General features: G+C 46.5%; 1 protein-coding gene across 1 annotated transcript in view; it reads right to left on the bottom strand.

Annotated features, from left to right (window-relative positions):
• LOC132393469 (transmembrane protease serine 2-like) overlaps positions 1–21,642 on the bottom strand; it is a 68,326-nt gene that overhangs the window by 16,218 nt on the left and 30,466 nt on the right. Inside the window, exons 5-7 of the mRNA XM_059968743.1 lie at positions 9,090–9,262; positions 5,383–5,478; positions 1,768–1,904 (exon numbers count right to left, since the gene is read on the bottom strand). Of these exons, the coding sequence (XP_059824726.1) occupies positions 1,768–1,904; positions 5,383–5,478; positions 9,090–9,262 (406 nt within the window). The remainder of the gene's footprint in view (positions 1–1,767; positions 1,905–5,382; positions 5,479–9,089; positions 9,263–21,642) is intronic.

Consider the following 21,642-nt stretch of genomic DNA (forward strand, 5'->3'; position numbering starts at 1 on the left):
TTTCAGGATGTATATTGTATACATTTCTCGGATGTTAAAGTGGGCCTTTGAACTCCTGCAGTTGTTGGAACTCCAGATTTACAACACAAAATGCTGGAGGAACTCAGCTGGAAAGGCAACATCCATGGAAAGGAATAAAGAGACAATATTTCAGGCTGAAACCTTTCATCAGAACCAATTCTATTGTATTAATTCCACACCCCTCAATTCCCATCAACACCACCAAAAGATTCTATCATTTCCTGTAAAAACAGGAGCAATTTACAGTGGCATGTCATTGGAATGTGGAAAGCTGAAGGAAATCTGTATCAGCACAGGGAGAACATGTTTACAATTCTGATTGAAAAGTTCAAGAACCTGGCCCTCTGTACCTCCTTCTGCAATTGGATCCTCGACTTCCTAACCAGAAGCCCACAATCTGTGTGGCTTGGAAGTGACATCTTTGCCTCATTAACAACCAACACTGCTGCAATTCAGATGTGTGCTTATTCCACAGATCTACTGTCTGTGCACCCATGACTTTGTGGCTGGGCACAGTTCAAATGGCATCTATAAATCTGCTGATGATACAACCATTGTTAGCAGAATCTTAGATGATGACAAGAGGGCATACAGGAGCAAGATACACCAGCTGGTTGAGTGGTGTTGCAGCAACAACCCTGCACTCAACATTAGTAAGACCAAAGTACTGATTGTAGACTTCAGAAAGGGTAAGACGAGAAAATACACACCAGTCCTCAAAGGGCTCAGAAGTAGAAAGAGGGAGCATCTTGGACCTCCAGAAGTGGTCCACAGCAGGGGTGATTGATAAGTTTGTGGCCTAAGGTAGAAGGAGATGAGCTATACAGCTCTCGTTATATGCACGTGCAGTGATTATGCAGAAAGTTTGAAGTTAATAACTTATCTCATTCTACCTTAGGCCACGAACATATATATTTACCATAATATATGGTATATACTGGTACTTACCATAATTCAGGTTTCTTTTTTTCTCTTATCGTGTCATGCACTGCATTCTGTATTACTTTGCACTGTTGTCACAAAGTTAACAAATTTCACAACATATACTGGTGAGGACTAGAATATAAAAGCAAAGATGTGATGTTGAGGCTTTACAGGGCATTGGTGAGGTGTCACTTGGAGAATTGTGAGCAGGTTTAGGCCCCTTATCTAAGAAGGGATGTGCTGACATTAGAGAGGGTTCAAGCAAGGTTCACAAAATGATTCAGAATGCAAGGGTTATCATGTGAGAAGTGTTTGATGGCTCTGGGCCTGTACTCACTAAAATTCAGAAGAATGGGAGGTGACCTCATTGAAACCTACCAAATGGTGAAAGGCCTAGATAGTGGATGTGGAGAGGATGTTTCCTGTAGAGGGGAAGTATAGGACCAGAGGGCAGAACCATAGAATAGAAGGACATCCATTCAGAATGGAGATGAGAAGGAATTTCTTTAGCCAGAGAATGGTGAATCTGTGGAATTTGTTGCCTTAGATGGCTGTGGAGGCCAAATCATTGGGTGCATTTAAGGAGTAGGTTGATATATTTTTGATAAGTCAGGCCAAGAAAGATTACAGGGTGAAGGCTGGAGAATAGGGTTGAGAGGTAAATGGATCAGTTATGATGATATGATGGAGCAGACTCGATGGGCTGAATGGTCTAATTCTGGTCTTATGGTTGGTACTATTCCCTCTGCTTATGTTTAGAACTGACCAGACTGATGGTCGAGACTGAGATGTCCGCTCCAAGTTCACCAATTTTAATAATACCTGACATGCATCAAATCCGCCTTGCTGGTAGCCAGCACAAATCATACGAGGCAAGAGGGCTGGAAAATACTTGCTTCTACAGTCTTCACTGTTAATTAAAGGCACTTTGACCTTCCGTAGGATTTCAGAGAGAGTACCTGATGAAATAAGCACAAGAATTGTGAAAGTCAAATTGATTTTATTTATAGTATCATACATCACAGGATTCCATACGAATATAAGACATAGGAGCAGAGTTAGGCCATTATCCCTCAACTCCATTCTTCTGCCTTCTCCTTGTAACATTCGATGCCCTTAATAATCAAGAATTTATCAACCTCTGCTTTAAATATACCCAATAACTTGCCCTCAACAACTGTCTGTGGCAATGAATTCCACATATTCACCTCTAGCGAAAAAAAGAGCTCCTTTTCTCTGTTCTAAACAGATGTCCTTCTATTCTGAAGCTACGTCCTTTGGCCCTAGAATCACCAACTATAGGAACCGACCTCTATCTGGCCCTTTTCACTAGCTTTCATCAATTTTCACTAGTTTTCAATGCAATTCCTCCCTCATTCTTCTGAAGTCCAGCAATGACAGGCCTAGATCCTCAGAATGAAAGGGTTAATGTATGAGGAGCCTTCGAAGGCTCTGGACCTGCACTTCATATATGTACATGAGTTTAACGGTTACTTGTTCATTGAGTTTTATAGAACATTTTATATTTATATTTATTGTGGGATCTGAGGTAATAATTATTTTGTTTTCCTTTTCACTTGTGTATTGAAGAATGACAATAAACAATTTTAACACAAGGAAATGTTCTGAATTGAGTTGTAATGCCCTAAAGATCGGCTGAAGGTAACCATGCTAGGAATCCTTTAGGGATATGAGATAAAGTACTGGAGTGGTATAATAAAATGGATTCCTTGCTTCTGTGAGTAGGGTCCCAGGGCACAGCCTCTTCTCATTACCACCATCAGGAAGGATGCATGGGAGCCTGAAGACACACTCAACAAACTATCTTCTTCCTGCCTGCCCTCAGATTTCCAAACAGTCTATAGACACGACTCACTATCTTTGCACTCATTGATTGTTAAATATTTCTTATTGTCACTTACAGCAATTACTCATGTATTGCACTATACTGTTGCCACAAAGCAACAAGCTTTCATGACATACACTCAGTGGTCACTTTATTAGATACACCTGCATGTTAATACAAATATCTAATCAGACAGTCATGTGGCAGCAGCTCAATGCATTTAAGCATGCAGACATGGCCAAGAGGTTCAATTGCTGTTCATAGTCAAGATGGCACTAACAAGCAATGTTTTGTAGGTGGCAATTGTGTTTTTCCATCTTTTTTTTCCCCATTTTAAATAGGTTTCTGATACTGTTAGTGCCTATGGTGTACAGTTTAAGGATTGATTGAACAATCTGGCACTTTGCTGCCTCTGAGAAGATTCTTGGGGTGAGCGACCTCGAGGCCTAGAAGCTTAGAGAAGAGGCACAAGCCCTGGATTGTTTTCATTTCTCACTGATCTCACCAATTGAGAAAGATTGAAACATCAAGGTGGATGAGGAAGGCCAGTGACTGTTCAGTGGTGTCCACCAGCCAGAGAAGGTGTCTGTGTATAAGGTCTCTTGCTTGCTGCTCCCAAGGGAAGGCCCTTGTATTTGAATAGTCTCTCTTTCTGAGACAGACAGAGACACAGACCAGTTTAAGCTAACAGGAAGATGACCATAACTCAAATATTCATGTGTTCCAACAGTGATGTGCAGAAGAAAATCTGAATGCTCAACACATCAAATCTTGATCACAGCAGCAGAAGACCATGAACATGCAATGGCCACTTTATTAGGTACCTCCAGTATAATAAAGTGGCCACTGAGCGTATATCCTGTTGTATTCCTTGATAGTCGTTTAAGCTCTACCAATGTTGATATCATTCATAAACTGCTCATAATATTCCAAGTGAGGCCTCACAAGTGCTTTATAGGCATCAATGTTGAGCCTGTTAGCATCACCCCAGAATAAAGCCTTGCTTTTATATTTTAGTCATCTCGAAATGAATGCTAACATGTTTCATTACCTGAATGTCTTTACAGGGAGCTGGAATGCTCAGGGCCAAATGGCCTTGTACTGAGCTGTAATAAAGTTGATCACAGCAGAGTTGGAACTGAGAAGGCAAATACTGTAACTTATCAATAGCCCATAGGTCAAATCATCTCAATTGGTTTTGATTAGCTGGGAGTAGGTGGTGAGGAACTTTTCTGAACAACTTTTTGCGTTTTGCATTTTCCAAGAGATATCATCACCACAGGATGAGTGGCTGAGGTGTGAGTTGCACAAGTCGGGTGATGTAAGCAAAGGAAAGTAAATAGATAGATGGATACTTTATTGACCCTCACAGTGCTGCCCTGCTTATCCAAATGGGAGTGGGCTCTGTTCAGCAGGTAAATGACACCATCATCGACTCCACCATGCTCCTGGTAAGAAAACTGCAAGGGATCGAGGGTTGATCTGACTGGGGTCAGAGGTGAGCCAGGAACAGCCTCTCTAGGGTCTTCATGACATGTGAGGTCAGGGCCACTGGACAGAAGTCATTCAAGACTTTCAGTTGGCCCTTCTTGGGTACTGGGACCACACATGTTTTTCACAGTCGGGACCCTTTCCAGGCTGAGACTCAGATTGAAAATGCGCTGGAAAACTCTGCTCAGCACATTCCTTCAGGACCTTGAAATTGTTTAATTAAAATACCCAAAATCAGGTTTATTATCACTGACACGTGTGACTGCAATACAGTGCAATACATAAAGACTTACTAAGTTATTTTATTTATTCACTGAGATGCAGTGCTGAATAAGGCCCTTCTGGCTCTTTGAGCTGAGCTGGCCAGCAATCCCCAGATTTAATATGAGCCTAATCATTTACAATGACGAATTAAACTACCAATCGGTATGTTTTAGGACAGTGGAAGAAAACCAGAGCACCGGGAGGAAACCCATGCAGTCATGGGGAGAACGTACAAACTCCTTACAGGCAGTGGCAGGAATAATAAGACATACATTTTTAAAAAAGCAGCGTGAAAAGAGTAAAATGGAGAGGTAACATTCATAGACAGTTCTGAAATTTGATGGAGAGGGAGAGAAGATGATCCTAGACACTGAGTGAGTCTTCAGGCTCCTGTACCTCCTTCCTGATGGTGGAAATGAGAAGAGGTGGTGGTGAGAGTCCATGATGATGGATGCCGCATTCTTGTGTCATCACCTTTTGAAGAGCTCCTTGCCGGTGGCGAGATTAACCCCCACAGTGGAGAAGGTCCGGAAAGGTACCGTGGATTCAAGGCAATCCAGAAGCACATTGATCATTTGGGTGAAGCAGTCTTATCTCCCACTGCAAGACCAGAAGTTGCTGACGTCAGGCTCTCTTAGACTATCAGCCTACAGCTGCAGGAAAGCTCATGAATAATAGCCACCGAACATCCAAGGAAACGGTGCTTATATAGTGTTCTCCAAGTAAAAATAAAAAGGGATTGAATGAGCAATATATTCTGTCTTCATTACAGGGTAAACACAACCAGTAAAGGGACTAACTCATTGTTACAAAAAATGATGAAAACAATCTCTTACCTCTTTCTTCTGCATCTCCCCAGCCAGTAACCCAGCTTTCTGAATCCGTAGGAAATATTTGTTCATAGTTTGGTAAACAGATTGGTCTTATTTTATCTAACATCAGAACAAAATAATGGAACAATATCTATTAGTAGAAAACTTTCAAATACAATTTATAAAATTTATACAAGTTTTTAACCTATTGCTTATTTACATATTTGTGACCTGAGGCTGTATGGGCTGACTTATACCTGAAGGAGTGAGTACATCACAAAAATGCACGTGCCTTCACAAGTAGTTGTCAAGATTTTTATGACACCATTTGTGTCTTGCAAGAATGCTTCCCCAGGTGTCTGGCCAACATCCATCCCTCAGAAGATTCATTTGATCCATGTCACCTTGGCTTTTCTGTGATCTTGCTGTGTGCAGACTAGCTGCCACTTTAGATGAGATTTAGGCACTGTTGTAGTCAATCTTAATTGTCTACAAAGCACTTTCTGGAATCCAGAAAAAAAATCAGAAATATACTCTCAATCCTTACATAAGTTTAGACCTGTGCATTCTGCTTGTTAATACAAATATCTAATCAGCCAATCAGGTAGCAGTAACTCAATGCATAACAGTATGCAGAAATGGTCAAGGAGTTCACTTCCTATTCAGACCAAACATCAGAATGGGGAAGAAATGTGATCCAAGTGACTTTGACCGTGGGAATAATTGCTGGTGACAGATGGGGAGGTTTGAGTAACTGCTGCTCTGGGATTTTCACATACAGCAGTCTTGAGAGTTTACAGCAATGGTGTAAAAAAAACAAAGAACATCCAGTGAGCAGCATTGCGCAAAAATGCCTTGTTAATGAGAGAGATCAGAGGAGCAAACACGAGGAAATCTGCAGATGCTGGAAATTCAAACAACAACACACACAAAATGCTGGTGGAACGCAGCAGGCCAAGCAGCATCAATAGGGAGAAGCGCTGTCGACGTTTCGGGCCGAGACCCTTCGTCAGGACTAACTGAAAGAAAAGATAGTAAAAGATTTGAAAGTAGTGGGGGAAGGGGGAAATGCAAAATGATAGGAGAAGACCGGAGGGGGTGGAATGAAGCTGAGAGCTGGAAAGGTGATTGGCGAAAGTGATACAGAGCTGGAGAAGGGAAAGGATCATGGGACGGGAGGCCTCAGGAGAAAGAAGGGGGGGGGGGGAAACCAGAGGGAGATGGAGAACAGGCAAACAACTAAATAAGTCAAGGATGGGGTAAGAAGGGGAGGAGGGGCATTAACGGAAGTTAGAGAAGTCAACGTTCATGCCATCAGGTTGGAGGCTATCCAGCCAGTATACAAGGTGTTGTTCCTCCAACCTGAAGAGGAATAGTCCAGGTAAAGGACTACTTATCTACTATAAGCCTACAGACTCTCACAGCTACCTGGACTATTCCTCTTTCCACCCTGTCTCTTGCAAAAAGGCTATCCCCTTCTCACAATTCCTCTGTCCCTGCCACATCTGCTCTCAGGATGAGGCTTTTCATTCCAGGACAAAGGAGATGTCTTCCTTTTTTAAACAAAGGGGCTTCCCTTCGTCCACCATCAACTCTGCTCTCAAACGCATCTCTCCCATTTCCCGCACATCTGCCCTCACCCCATCCACCCAGCACCCCATTCGGGATAGGGTTCCCCTTGTCCTTACCTACCACCCCACCAGCCTCCAGGTCCAACATATAATTCTCCGTAAATTCCGCCACCTCCAACGGGATCCCACTACCAAACACATTTTTCCCTCCTCCCCCCTCTTTCTGCTTTCCGCAGGGATCGCTCCCTACACGACTCCCTTGTCCACTCGTCCCCCCCATCCCTTCCCACCGATCCCCTTCCTGGCACTTATCCTTGTAAACGGAACAAGTGCTACACCTGCCCTTACACTTCCTCCGTCACCACCATTCAGGGCCCCAGACAGTCCTTCCAGGTGAGGCGACACTTCACCTGTGAGTCGGCTGGTTTGGTATACTGCGTCCGGTGCTCCCAGTGTGGCTTTTTATATATATTGGTGAGACCCGACGCAGACTGGGAGACCGTTTTGCTGAACACCTACACTCGGTCCGCCAGAAAAAGCAGGATCTCCCTGTGGCCACACATTTTAATTCCACGTCCCATTCCCATTCTGATATGTCTATCCATGGCCTCCTCTATTGTCAAAATGAATCCAACCCCAGGTTGGAGGAACAACACCTTATATACCGGCTGGGTAGCCTCCAACCTGATGGCATGAACATTGACTTCTCTAACTTCCGTTAATGCCCCTCCTCCCCTTCTTACCCCATCCCCGACATATTTAGTTGTTTGCCTGTTCTCCATCTCCCTCTGGTGCTCCCCCCCCCTTCCTTTCTCCTGAGGCCTCCCGTCCCATGATCCTTTCCCTTCTCCAGCTCTGTATCACTTTCGCCAATCACCTTTCCAGCTCTTAGCTTCATCCCACCCCCTCTGGTCTTCTCCTATCATTTTGCATTTCCCCCTCCCCCCACTACTTTCAAATCTCTTACTATCTTTCCTTTCGGTTAGTCCTGACGAAGGGTCTCAGCCCGAGACATCGACAGTGCTTCTCCCTATAGATGCTGCCTGGCCTACTGTGTTCCACCAGCATTTTGTGTGTGGTGTTGCTTGAGATCAGAGGAGAATGGCCAGACTGGTTCAAGATGACAGGAAGATATCACACATTACAGCAATGTTGTGCAGAAGATGATCTTTGGACACACAACCTTGAAGTGGATGGGCTGCAGCAGCAGAAGACAACACCTGGTTCCATTCCTGTGGCTACTTTATTAGAGACACTCCTGTACCTAATAAATGGCCACTGAATGCACGTTAAGGACGGGAGACCTATTATTTGCTGCCCGGGCCTGGTCTCCAATACAATGACAGAGATTGGAGCCCAACAAGAGGCCAAATTGAAGGACAGTATGGATGAGTGACACCACAGAGACTTCAGAATTTAAGGGATGAGGATTTAAAACACCCAACACAAGTGATGCCAGGGGCACTGCCAGTTTCCAATATGCTGCTGGATACAAACTTCAGCAATAACATCTTCAGATCTTTGATTCTAGGTGAAAAAGGCAAGATTTAATTTTTGAGTTGGACATCACATCAACAGTTCCAGGCCAACTGTTTTGTCCATCTATACAGATCCGATATGCCCCCATTAGTTCCGTAGCCTTCAGTGCCTTCTCCTTACAAGCCCCTTTCTAAATGCCTTTTAAAAATGATGATTGCATCTCATTCCACTGCCACCTCTGGCAGTACATTCCAGATAATAGCCTTTTGGTGGCTATCTTTTAGGTATTTACATCAGTCTTCAGTTCTTGCTGCTCCTAATATCATGTCCCTACCGAGATCTGCCTGTGACCAAAAGACAAACTACTAAGTGTGGTTTCTGCATCGTGCTTTCTAATGTGTGTCAACAATAGAATCACTCATTCTACGAGATGGTCTTGAACTCTCCTGCAAATCGATTCATGGGAATTATTTGAGAATATCTTGGGAAGCAAAGTTTTATTTCACTATCCTCAGATAATTTACCCGTTAGTTATCCAAACTTGGAAATTGAGGAGAAGTGTACTTTTTCCCAGGCAGGACAAATGTGACGGTATCTTTAAGAACATCTAATTAATAGCAAATCAAAGGGTGTAATGCGGTGATATACCAAAATATTATCACAGAATATTTTGGACATTACCTGAAATTGTGAAAGGAGTTAGAAGTTTCATGAGGGCTATATCATAGTCTTTCGTCTGTGTGTCGTACATATCGTGCCAGATAAATTTTTGTACTTTGTGACCAAATATCGGATACATGCTTGATAGCAATACTTCGCCAGCATGCACACGCCAGTAGAATGCAGATCTAAACCTGCAAAAACGAGAAACAGAGGCATGTCCTCAGATTCCAACACCGATGCTTCGTTATTGGACTTCAATCCAGCAGACTTGCGTTGCACATAGGTTAACATCTGACAGATGCCTCCAAAAATATTGTGAACATTTTAAAAAGTGATGAGGCCTTTTTCCCCCACTCTGATTGCTGCATCAAAGCATGGCCCTAAATTTCCAATGGAGTTGCTTGACAAGACTACAGCCCGGAGTCCTACAATGAGAGCCTCAGCCTGCAAGAACATGTTCCTCGGAAGCCATAGGACAGCAGAACCATGAAAGGGATGGGAGCAAATGAGATGCAGAGGAACTCTTGTCTTCATTGAGTGTGGCTGAATCACTCGACATTGACAGGCCCTGAGTACTCCCTCCAAAGCAATATTTCATCATTCTGTAGTAATAATCTTTCTTTAACTTCCAGTAATTCTCCCCCTCCCCCTTCCCTCTTCTTCCAATCCCCATTTTGGTTCCCTTTCCTACCTCTTCTCCTCCCCTGCCTATCACATCCCTCTGGTGCCCCTTCTCCCTCCCTTTCTCCCGTAGCTCACTTTCCTCTCCTATCAGATTCCTTCTTCAGATCCTTTTCCACCAATCACCTCCCAGCTTCTTACTTCATCCAACATCCCCGCCCCACCCAACCAACTCACCTGGCTTCACCTATCACTTTCCAGCTTGTACTCCCTCCCCTCCCCTCCCCTCACCTGCTCACCTGGCTTCACCTATCACTTTATTTCCAGCCCCGAATATGTCAACTGTTTACTTCTTTTGCATTGGTGCTGCCTGACCTGCTGAATTCCTGCAGCAGTTTGAATGTGTGCTCCGGATTGACAGTATCTGCAGAATCTCAAGTTTATGCCGTAATATTAGATAGTTTGGCAGCAATATTACTAGGAGACCAAGAAACAATGAGTAAAATACACGAGCACTAACAACGCAGCCTGATGGCGGCAATCCCACACGATTTGCCTTTTAGGACCCTTCGAATATTTCCTGGTCAGTATCATGGAACTTTGCTACTTTTTCAGTGGCGTTAGAACAAAGTCATTAATTTCACATCGTTCTCCAATTTCTTTTCAGTTTCTTCTGCGTGCTGGCTGATTTTTCACTGATCCTCTCACAGTTACTATTCTATAGAATTGCTGAGTACGCTCACAAAAACATGGATCTCAAAGTTGCATATAGTGACATGCAAGTTAAATCTATTGTCATTTCGACGATAAACTGTTGGTACAGTACTCAGTAAAATGAAACGTTCCTCCAGGACCATGGTGCTACATGAAACAACACAAAACTACACTAGACTATGTGAGACAGCACAAGGCTACACTAGACTATGTACTTTGATAATAAAACTTACTTTGAACTTTGACAGTCAAAGGCATGGCATATTTTGATGTCATCAGTTTACAAATGATACCTGAAATGCTTGGCCTAATTTGCTGATAAGACTACAAGACATATGAACAGAGTATGGCCATTTGGCCCACAGAATCTGCTCCACCATTTCATCATAGCTGATCTTTTTTTATCTCTCAACCCCATTCTCCAGCCTTCTCCCTGTAACCTTTGAGGATATTTAAAGGGGAGGTTGATAGGTTTCTTGATTAGTCAGGGCATCAATCACTTGGCCTCCACAGACAACTGTGGCAATGAATTCCACAGATTCACCACCCTCTGGCTAAAGAAATTCCTCCTCATCTCTGTTCTGAAAAGATGTCCCTCTATTCTGAGGTTGTGCCCGATGGTTTTAGACTCACTCACTATAGGAAACAAGGTCTACACATTCACTCTGTCTAGGCCCTTCAATATTTGTGTAACTCCCTGGGTCGCCTCAGGCTCGCTCAGCTCATTCTTGTCTAGGGGGAGCAGCCTTCGGCCCCGCCAAACTGGGTAATCAGCCGGTGTGGATGCTGTGTGATGTCCCCGCCTCGCCCAAAAACAGACAGTACACCATATGCGATTAAATGAGTACAATTTATAAAGGTTACTATAACTAAGTGATTAATAACGATACAGTATATATGAAGAGAAAATTAAAGAAAAGGCGCCAAACTTATCAAAGTCCAAACCACTTCGTGCACAACCGTTGGAGCTCAATTACTGAAGTCTTCTGGCCACCATTCGATCCCCTCCGAACTCCTCGACTCTCCTAACAGCTCAGGACCCTCCGAGTGGTCAACCAAGCACATCTAGCTTCATCCCCCACCTCCTCGGAGAATCTCCCAGCCTTGGACCCCCCCTTTGGGGTCCGATCCTCGCCCAGCTTAGAGCATTGCGTCCTCTCTCTCGACCCCCTCGAGCCGATCTGCCCAAAAGCCCGTCAACAAAAGCTTACAGACTCAGAAGAAAGAACATTAATCCCCATTTGGTTTACAAAGGAATACCATTCTTGTTATCAGTAAATTAGCATTCCTGCTAGTTAACAAAAGGAAACCCTTTCCCAACAGTAACAAAGAAAAAAAAAGAAACCCCCTTTACACACTTCCTCCACCAAATAAAAGTCATGTCCTCATGACTACTAAATAACTCGCCACCTTTCCTGCCAACACACCGTAACCCAAGCACAAACAGTGACATCTCCTCCCCACACAGTAACCCTCACGCCCTGTTCCTCAGGTGCTACTTAGGCCAACTATCTGGGAGTTCCCTAACCCTTCTGAGGCCTCCGTACCCCCTCACCTAAACCCTTCAGGCTCGGACACAACTGGGGATACCTTGGGCCCACTACCAACTCCTCTCTCAACCTCTCACTCATGCCCCACACTGCACACAGCTAACCCTCCCCACTACACCTGACTCAATGGGAGAAGGGCCAAAGGTCTCTTCCTCAATCGAGGGAAAGTCAGCAAAAGGCAGCATGTACCACACATCCAGCACATCATCCATCGAATCTGTATTCTTCCTCATTCCTGTGATCGGTAGCTGCTGTTTGATCTTCTCCAAACGGAAACACGAGGCCTGCACTGCTCCCGCAGTTTCTTCAGCCTCCTGTTCAGTATTCACAGCACTTCTCTCCAGCTTTTTCTTCCTCATGACTTCTTCCAGATCAACTTTCAGGTTTTGCACTTCATTTGGACTGTCGATGGTCATCTTCAGGTTCCCTTCAAGCTTCCGCTTCTCTCTTCTGAGATTCGTCTGTAATTTCTTCACCTCTGCAAACTCCCCTCTCCGGGTTCTCAGTTTGCTATTACCCTCAGTCAGACAACTTTCTTCATTCTCTCCAACTTGTAAGTCTTCCGAATGGTTCCAGATCACTTTCTCCAGTCTCTCCGTCTTCATTTCAAACTTGATTCCGTAGAGACAGTCTCTCACGAACTGCGACCTTCGCCAGCCCTGGCACGTGTCCCGAAAACACTTTAACTCGGTAGTTCTCAGCTGCTCCTGCAACGACCTCACTTCATATTCTCCTGAGGCAAATACAAATACCAAGAGATCATCCACATACACCAAAACTCCAAACGCCTCCACATCCCCTATGGTCTTCCACCTGCCCCGTAGCAAGGTTGCAAGGGCTCCAGATATGCCCTGTGGCATCTTTTCGGACCCGAAGACTCCTAGGGAATTTATAACGGCCGTCTTCTCCTTGTTGGCCCCACTCATCGGGATCTGGCAACATCCACTCCTCAGATCCAGCACCTTAAACCACTTCACACCACTCAGACAGGCCATCGCCTCTCTGGCCCTCAGGGCCATATTCTGGTCACTGACAGTGCGCCTCTTCAATGCAATATAATCCATACACACGCTGCCTACATCTTCCACGGCTGTCAGGGCCAGTCGCCGCAACCTCTCTCTCTCCGAGGTGTCTTCAGCAGTCAACTCCCCTCCTTTGTGGTATTTCGCAGCGTCCACGAAGAGGGTCTCACCCTCAGATACTTCCCCCAGGCCGTACCACCACTGGCTCTTGTTTGAATTCGGTATCAGCCCAATGCTGCTACACACGTCCGCACAAGCAGCTCGAAACTCTGGGTGCATTGACAATGCCTCCAAACAGCGCTCACCCGCCTCCTCCGGGCAGGCTCCCAAGCGCACCAGCAGGATATTGGTTCTCTCTAGAACAGAAACGCTGCCCGTCTCAACAGGGTCCGGACACATCAGCATTAACGATTCATGAACCTCAGTCTCCTCCACATTTGCCTCTAAGAACTCCATTTTCACTGACCAACAACCGTTGTCTGGATAATCACCGGCACTGGTACCCCGAATCTCCAGTGTCCTCAATGTTGTCAAGGGTAAATGCTTCCAATAACGGTTATGAAACAAACTGTACAGCAACTTAACCGGCGCCCCGGTGCCGAGGATGGCTTTAACTTGACTTCCATCCATCCGTAACAACACCTGTGCGCATGGCCCCTCTAAGCCTTCAGGAATAGGGTCTGTTCCTTTTGGGAGTTCCTTGGTACATTGCTGGGAACGTGCTCCCCCAGAGACCCCAAGCCGTTCCCCCACTGGGCCTCCTCTAAGTTTCCCAACACCTCTCGAATCAACGGAACAACTGATCCCCTTGACAGATCCCCTTGGCACCACAAGCAATTTACCTGCCCCCTTAGGCAAAAAGGGATACCCTAAAAACTTCCCATCAATCTCCTGCCACGGATATGATAAGCCCCCCAGCTGCGGCATTTGACTTCCAGTCGAACCACACGCATTTTCCCACACTTTCCCAGAACTGGCAGCGGTCACTTCGAGGTAATTGCGCCTGACAGTTCTAACAAAGTCACCAGCCCGCCTACTCAAACTTTCAACCCGTCCCTGTCGCTTTCCCTCAGCCAAGCCACTCGCCCAACAACTGAGGGGTCCGCTCCGCCCAGGCGTCCGCCCCTTTAGGGCTGGACATTATTCCAATAACCGGGCGGAGCTCACCACTGCTGAAACATCCCAACCTGTCACTCCTCAATCTCCAAACAGTACGGACAACCCATGGTCCCACCACCATTTCGTCAGCACTAGTCGGAACTCGAACAACGACAATTGCTACCAACAGCAACCACCCCACCCAACACACACACAGCAATAACCAGCAATCGCACACCCACAAAGGCACACCAGCTCTTCGCTGCAGACACAATTTAAAGAGGGTGATCACACAGCTTCCACAGAAATCAACCCCGGACGAGCACCCCACAATGTAACTCCCTGGGTCACCTCAGGCTCGCTCAGCTCGTTCTTGTCTAGGGGGAGCAGCCTTCGGCCCCGCCAAACTGGGTAATCAGCTGGTGTGGATGCTGTGTGATGTCCCCGCCTCACCCAAAACCAGACAGTACACCATATGCGATTAAATGAGTACAATTTATAAAGGTTACTATAACTAAGTGATTAATAACGATACAGTATATATGAAGAGAAAATTAAAGAAAAGGCGCCAAACTTATCAAAGTCCAAACCACTTTGTGCACAGCCGTTGGAGCTCAATTACTGAAGTCTTCTGGCCACCATTCGATCCCCTCCGAACTCCTCGACTCTCCAAACAGCTCAGGACCCTCCGAACTCCTCGACTCTCCTAACAGCTCAGGACCCTCCGAGTGGTCAACCAAGCACATCTAGCTTCATCCCCCACCTCCTCGGAGAATCTCCCGGCCTCGGACCCCCCTTTGGGGTCCGATCCTCACCCAGCTTAGAGCATTGCGTCTTCTCTCTCGACCCCCTCGAGCCGATCTGCCCAAAAGCCCGTCAACAAAAGCTTACAGACTCAGAAGAAAGAACTTTAATCCCCATTTGGTTTACAAAGGAATACCAATCTCGTTATCAGTAAATTAGCTTTCCTGCTAGTTAACAAAAGGAAACCCTTTCCCAACAGTAACAAAGAAAAAAAGAAACCCCCTTTACATTTGATAGATCTCCCCCCTCCCTCCATTCTTCTAAACTCCAGTGAGTACAGCCCCAGAGCCAAAAAAACGTCCCTCATCCATTCACCATTTTGTTCTCAGTCATTTGCATGAACGTCCTTTGAACCTTCTCCGATGCCAGCACGCCCTTTCTTCAATAAGGGATCAGAAGCAACTCACCAGACTCCAAGTGAGGCCTCATAAAGCCTCAGCTTTACATCTTTGCTCTTACGTTGTAGTCTGCTGAAAATGAATGCTAACATTGCATTTGTCTTCCTTACCACCGACTCAACCTGCATGTTAACCTTTAGGGAATCCTGCATCAGGCCTTGAAGTCCCTTTGGACCTCTGATTCTTTTTTTTTATTTTTCGCTCCGTTTAGGAAATAGTCTATGCCTTATTTCTACTATCAAAGTGCATGATCAGACACATCCTTACACTAGATTCCATCTGCCCATTCTCCCAATCTGTCCAGGTCCTTCTGCAGACTCATCTCCTCAACACTACCTGCCCTCGTATCAATCACAAACCTGGCCAAAAACTCATCAATTCCATCATCCAAATTGTTTACATATAACATGAAAAGCAGCAGTCTCAGTACTCACCCCTGTGGAACCAGTAGTTACCAGAAGCCAACCAGAATAGGCCCACTTTATTCCCATTCTTTGCTTCCTGCCAGACAGCCAATCTTCTACCTACGCGAACACCTTTCCTGTATTACCTTAGGCTCTCATCTTGTTATGCAGCCTCACATGCAGCACCTTGTCAAAAATCTTCTGAAAATCCAAATAAACAGCATCCACTGACTCTCCTTTGTCTATCCTGCCTGTTAGGTCCACAAAAAAATTCCAACAGATCTGTCAGGCAAGATTTCCCCTTAAGGAAGCCATGCTGACCTTGGCCGATTTGTCATGAGTCCCCACGTACCCTGAAACCTCATCCCAAGCAGCGTGTGGTGACCTGCCTCGGTGGTTATCTAGTGATGAAGTGCTTTGAGTTTGGTGGGGAAACATACTGTGACGCTCCAGGGGGGTGGGGTCAACAGCTCGCCCCAGTGTTCCTAGTGGGCAGCACTACTTCTTGCTCATTTTAAAATGTGGTTGTTTGATGAGTGATCTGTAGCGTTATGGTGAGAAGTTGATTTATTTTGGCTCAGGTTATACAGCTGTCTGATTCTGCCCTGTGGATGTGACTGGGTGTGGAATAATTACCTCCCCGGTCTGGATGTGACAATGGTCTCACTGTGCTTTTGTTTTGTTTGTTTTTGTGCTTGCCACATTAAGATGTCAGTTGAGACAAACAAGCTTTTCTCGTCTGTCATCACAGACTGAATGCTCGCCTCATTGACACCAGGAGTGGGGTTAGAAATTGACAATGAAGTTGAAGAGCTATGACGCCAGGTGAAGTGCCTTAAGACCTGGAGAATAAGTTGAGGGACCGAGCTGTAAGTGCCCTACACCCCAGGGCCTGGCTTCCAAAGACAGGACGTTGACTTGGAGGGTGAAAATAGTACCCTGTCTTTCCAGGGAACCTGATGGGGCGGGCATACCCATGCTCCCCCAAACCCAGGGTACACAATGGAACACGTCACCAGCCTCCCATAAGGCCCACAGCAGAGAACCCAAGACCCAGGACAGGCCACACAGCAGGCACCACAAATGCCACCGGAGAAAGAGGTGAACCGACAGGCCCCAGCAAGTCACGCCACAGGGTCCACTCTGATGCTCCTCAAATACCGTGGTACTGGGCGCCCGGAGCCGCACCTGACACGTCAAACGCCGTATGGTACAACGGGTGGAGCCCCTCTGAGACAGCAGGGCACAGGAGGGGAACGTCCTGTGGGCCCTCCATGAACAATTGCCAGCTGAGTAGCGTGATGACAGGGCCCTCATAAGGCGCCAGAGCTGCATTTCAAGTGGAGGCCGTTGGAGGAAGAAATGAGGGAAGAACTGGGCAGCATGTCACGAAGCGATCTCTGCTTCCAGTGTGGCGAGGCAGGCCACGTGCCCCGGAACTGCCCTGCACCCGCACCGACAACGCAGCCCGGAGCAGCTGTTGGGTAACGTGGAGACCTCCAGCAGAATCCCTGTGTTGTTGACTCTCCGGGTGGGCCATTTGGGTGAAGAGCAAGGCGTATACGTGGACTGTGTGGGGGAGGGCATCGGATGACGCAAGTTGGTGGACACGAGGTCAGCCATCACTGTCATCCGTCCCGGTGTTCTCTCGGACATGGGCCAGCCATCCCCGCTGGGTGACAATGGCCATCCAGCTGGCTACGGTCACCGGCAACCGTGCGGCGATACGAGGAAAGAGACGGCTGCGCATCGCAGAGGGGATAAACACAGAGGAGCGCAAGCTGTGGCTCGCCGACATCCGAGACTTGCATCATTGCCTGGACCTGCTATCCCACTGGGGATCCCGTGTGGCTGCGTCGGGGGCAACATGCCAGCTCGGTGCCGAGGCCGTGGCTCTCCGGCAGGGCAGCAGAAGATACCACCAGACTCACAGCGGCCCGCCGCAGTGCAGCACGTACACCTCGTGGTGGCCCAACGCGACGCAGAGCGCCACACTGAAAATGGGATGGCACGCCATCACCAGCTCATTGTGCCCATCAGCAACACAACGTGACGATACCGACAGCACTACTGGGCTGCCCTCCAGCAAGCCCGTCCAGGCAGTGCGGGACCTGCCCCAGAGCAGCCAGGAATCGGATCAGGACCAGCGGCAGCAGCTGAAAGACCGCCCCGGACCAGAACCTCGACACCTTCGCAGCCAGGGGCAAGCTGTACCGCAGGCATTTCAGGTGACAGCCAGCGATCGCTGACCACCAGCAGCAGGAGAGCCATCCCGTTCTGGCCCAATGGCTGGCGGCTGGAGTGGGCAGAGGTCCAGAGACCAAAGCACTATACCGTCAGTGGGGCACGCTGAGGGTTGTTGTTCCGGTGGCGGACGGTTTCCTGATAGCGACAGGCTGCTGGCTCCACGCCGCGGTACAGCTGTCGCTTCATGGGCTAGTGGGCACTGGCCACGTCAGGGTCGCAAAGGTGTGGTATACTTGTGTGGCTGGCTGAGTGGCTGAAGGCAAATAATCAGCCCTTGGCCATCACTGACCCAGGTCACTCTGGGTTCCCTGCCTCTTGCCTCACTAAACAGTACCTCCCCAGGGGTGGGGGAGGGTGAGCTACAGACATCCCTTAGTGCCCCAGGCAGCGGCGTCAACTGCCACCGGGAATTTTGGACTTTGTTGTGAACTCTGGGGTTGCCAGGGATGGCTCACCCTTCACGAAGGGGCAGTGCGATCCGCCAGGGGCATGGTCGACAACTCGCCCCAGCATTCCCAGCAGCCAGCAGCACTACTTATCGGTCTTGTTTTAGACCATAAGACATAGGGGCAGAATTAGGCCATTCAGCCCATCGAGTCTGCTCTGCTATTCAATCATGGCTGATTTTTTTTTCTCTCCTCGTCATCCCCATTTCCTGGCCTTTCCCTGTAACCTTTGATGCCATGTCCAATCAAGAACCTATCAATCTCTGCCTTAAATACACTTAACGACCTGGCCTCCATAGCTGCATGTGGCAACAGATTCCACAGATTCACCATCTTTTGGCTAAAGAAATTTCTCTGCATCTGTTTTGAAAGGGTGCCCTCTGTCCTGAGGCTGTGCCCTCTTGTTCTAGACTCTCCCACCATGGGAAATATCCTTTCCACATCTACTTTGTCTAGTCCTTTCAACATTCAAAAGGTTTCAATGAGATCCCTCCCTCATCTTTCTGAATTCTAGCAAGTACAGACCCAGAGTCATCAAATATTCCTCATATGATAACCCTTTCATTTCTGGAATCATCCCTGTGAACCTCCTCTGGACCCTCCAATGCCAGCACATCTTTTCTAAGATGAGAGGCCCAAAACTGTTCACAACACTCAAGGTGAGGCCTCACCAGTGCCTTATAAAGCCTCAGCATCACATCCCTGCTCTTGTATTCTAGACTTGAAATGAATGCTAACATTGCATTTGCCTTCCTCATCACCAACTCAACCTGCAAGTTAACCTTCAGGGTTTTCTACACATGGCCTTCCAAGTCCCCTTGCATCTCAGATTTTTGGATTTTCTCCCCGTTTCGAAAATAGTCCGCACATTTATTTCTACTACCAAAGTGCATGACAATGAATTTTCCAACATTGTATTTCATTTGGCACTTTCTTGCCCATTCTCCTAATCTGTCTTTCTGCATCCTACCCGTTTCCTCAACACAACCTGCCCCTCCACCAATCTTCATATCATCTGCATACTTGGCAACAAAACCATCTATTCTATCATCTAAATCATTTATGTACAGCATAAAAATAAGTGGTCCCAACACGGACCCCTGCCGAACACCACTACTCACTGGCAGCATACCAGAGAAGGATCCTTTTGTTCCCGTCACTGCCTCTTACCAATCAGCCAATGCTCTAACCATGTTAGCAACTTTCCTGTAATACCATGGGTTCTTAACTTGGTAAGCAGCCTCATGTGTGGCATCTTGTCAAAGGCCTTCTGAAAGTCCGAATATACAACATCCACTACTTCCCCTTGGTCTATCCTACTTGTAATCTCCTCAGCGATTTCCAACAGGTTCGTCAGGCAGGATTTTCACTGAAGGAAACCATGCTGATTTTGTACTAGCTTGCCCTGTGTCACAGAGTACTCCATCACCTCATCCTTAACAATTGACTCCAACATCTTCCCAACCACTGAGGTCAGGCTAACTGGTCTATAATTTCCTTTCTGCTGCCTTCCTCCTTTCTTAAAAAATGGAGTGACATTTGCAATTTTCCAGTCCTCTGGCACCATGCCAGAGTCCAATGATTTTTGAAAGATCATTTCTAATGCCACCACAATCTCTAAAGCTACCTCTTTCAGAATCTTAGGGTACAGTTCCTCTGGTCCAGGTGACTTATGGACTTTTTGGTCTTTCAGCTTTTTGAGCACCTTCTCTCTTGTAACAGTAACTGCACCCACTTCTCTTCCTTCACACACTACATCAGGAATACTGCTTGTATTGGAAGGAGATTGAACATCTGGCTGAGTGGTGGCATAATGACACCTCTTACTCAATGTCAGCAAGACCAAGGAGCTCGCTATTGACTTGAGTAAGAAACTGGACTCCACGAGCCAGGCCTCATCGGAGGATCAGAGATGGAGAGGGTCAGCAACTTTAAATTCCTTGATGTTAACATATAGTCATATGACCATATAACAATCACAGCACGGAAACAGGCCATCTCGGCCCTCTTAGTTCGTGCCAAACTCTTAATCTCACCTAGTCCCACCTACCCGCACTCAGCCCATAACCCACCACTCCTTTCCTGTCCATATACCTATCTTAGAATTCTAGGGGACCTGTTTTAGGCCCAGCACAAAAGTGCAATTACGAAGAAAGCACAGCAGTGCCTCTACTTCCTTAGCAATTTGCAGAGATTCGGCATGACATCTAAAACTTTGTCAAACGTCTATAGATGTGCAGTGGAGATTATATTGATTGGCTGCATTGCAGTGTGGTGAGTCCTTTCAATGGGCGTATCCTACAAAAAAAATCCTACAAAAAAATTGGTGGATATGGCCCAGTCCATCACGGGTTAAGGCCTCCTCACCGTTGAAAATGTCTTCATGAAAAGCCGTTGCAGGAAAACAGAATCCGTCATCAGGGATCCCCACCACCCAGGGCGTGCTCTCTTCTTGCTGCTGCCATCAGGATGAAGATACTGGTGCCTCAGGACTCACACCACCAGGTTCAGGAACGGTGAATACCCCCTCAACCATCACGTTCTTGAACCAAAACAGTAACTTCGCTTCCCCATCATTGAAATGTTCCCACAACCAATGGACTCACCCTTCAGGCTCTTCATCTCATGTTCTTGATATTTATTTACTATTGTTATTTCTTTCTTTTTGTATCACACAGCTTGTTGTCTCCTGCACTGAGACTGAATGCCAAAGATGGTGGTTTTTTCATTGATACTGTAATGGTTATTATTCTACAGATTTATTGAGTATGCCCAAAATGAATCTCAGGGTTGTATATGGTGGCATAAATACATTTTGATAATAGATTTGCTTTGAGCTTCATTGTGGATCTATAACACTCCAGTCAAATCACATTTGGGTTATTGTATTCGGTTCTGGTCACATCATTAAAGGAAAGAAAATAGAAATTTTAGAAGGTGCAGAGGAAATTTACCAGGATGCTGCCTGTTTTAAAGAATACGTTTTATGGGGAAAGTCTGAGCAAACCTGAGCTTTTCCCATTGAAGTGAACAAGAACGAGAGGCAATTTGATAGAATTGTATAAGAGGCATTGATAGAGTGGACAGTCAGCACATTTTCCCCCAGGATATAAATGCCCAATAATACGGGCCTTTATTATAAAGTGATTGGAGGAAAGTCTGGGGAAGATATCAGAGGTGGTTTTTTTAAACAACAGTTGTAGGTGCATGGAACACGCTGTCTGGGATGGTGGTGGAGGCAGAGATATTTAAGAGACTGTTAGGTAG

The sequence above is a fragment of the Hypanus sabinus genome, chromosome 4, assembly GCF_030144855.1.
Source record: "Hypanus sabinus isolate sHypSab1 chromosome 4, sHypSab1.hap1, whole genome shotgun sequence".
Taxonomy (NCBI): domain Eukaryota; kingdom Metazoa; phylum Chordata; class Chondrichthyes; order Myliobatiformes; family Dasyatidae; genus Hypanus; species Hypanus sabinus.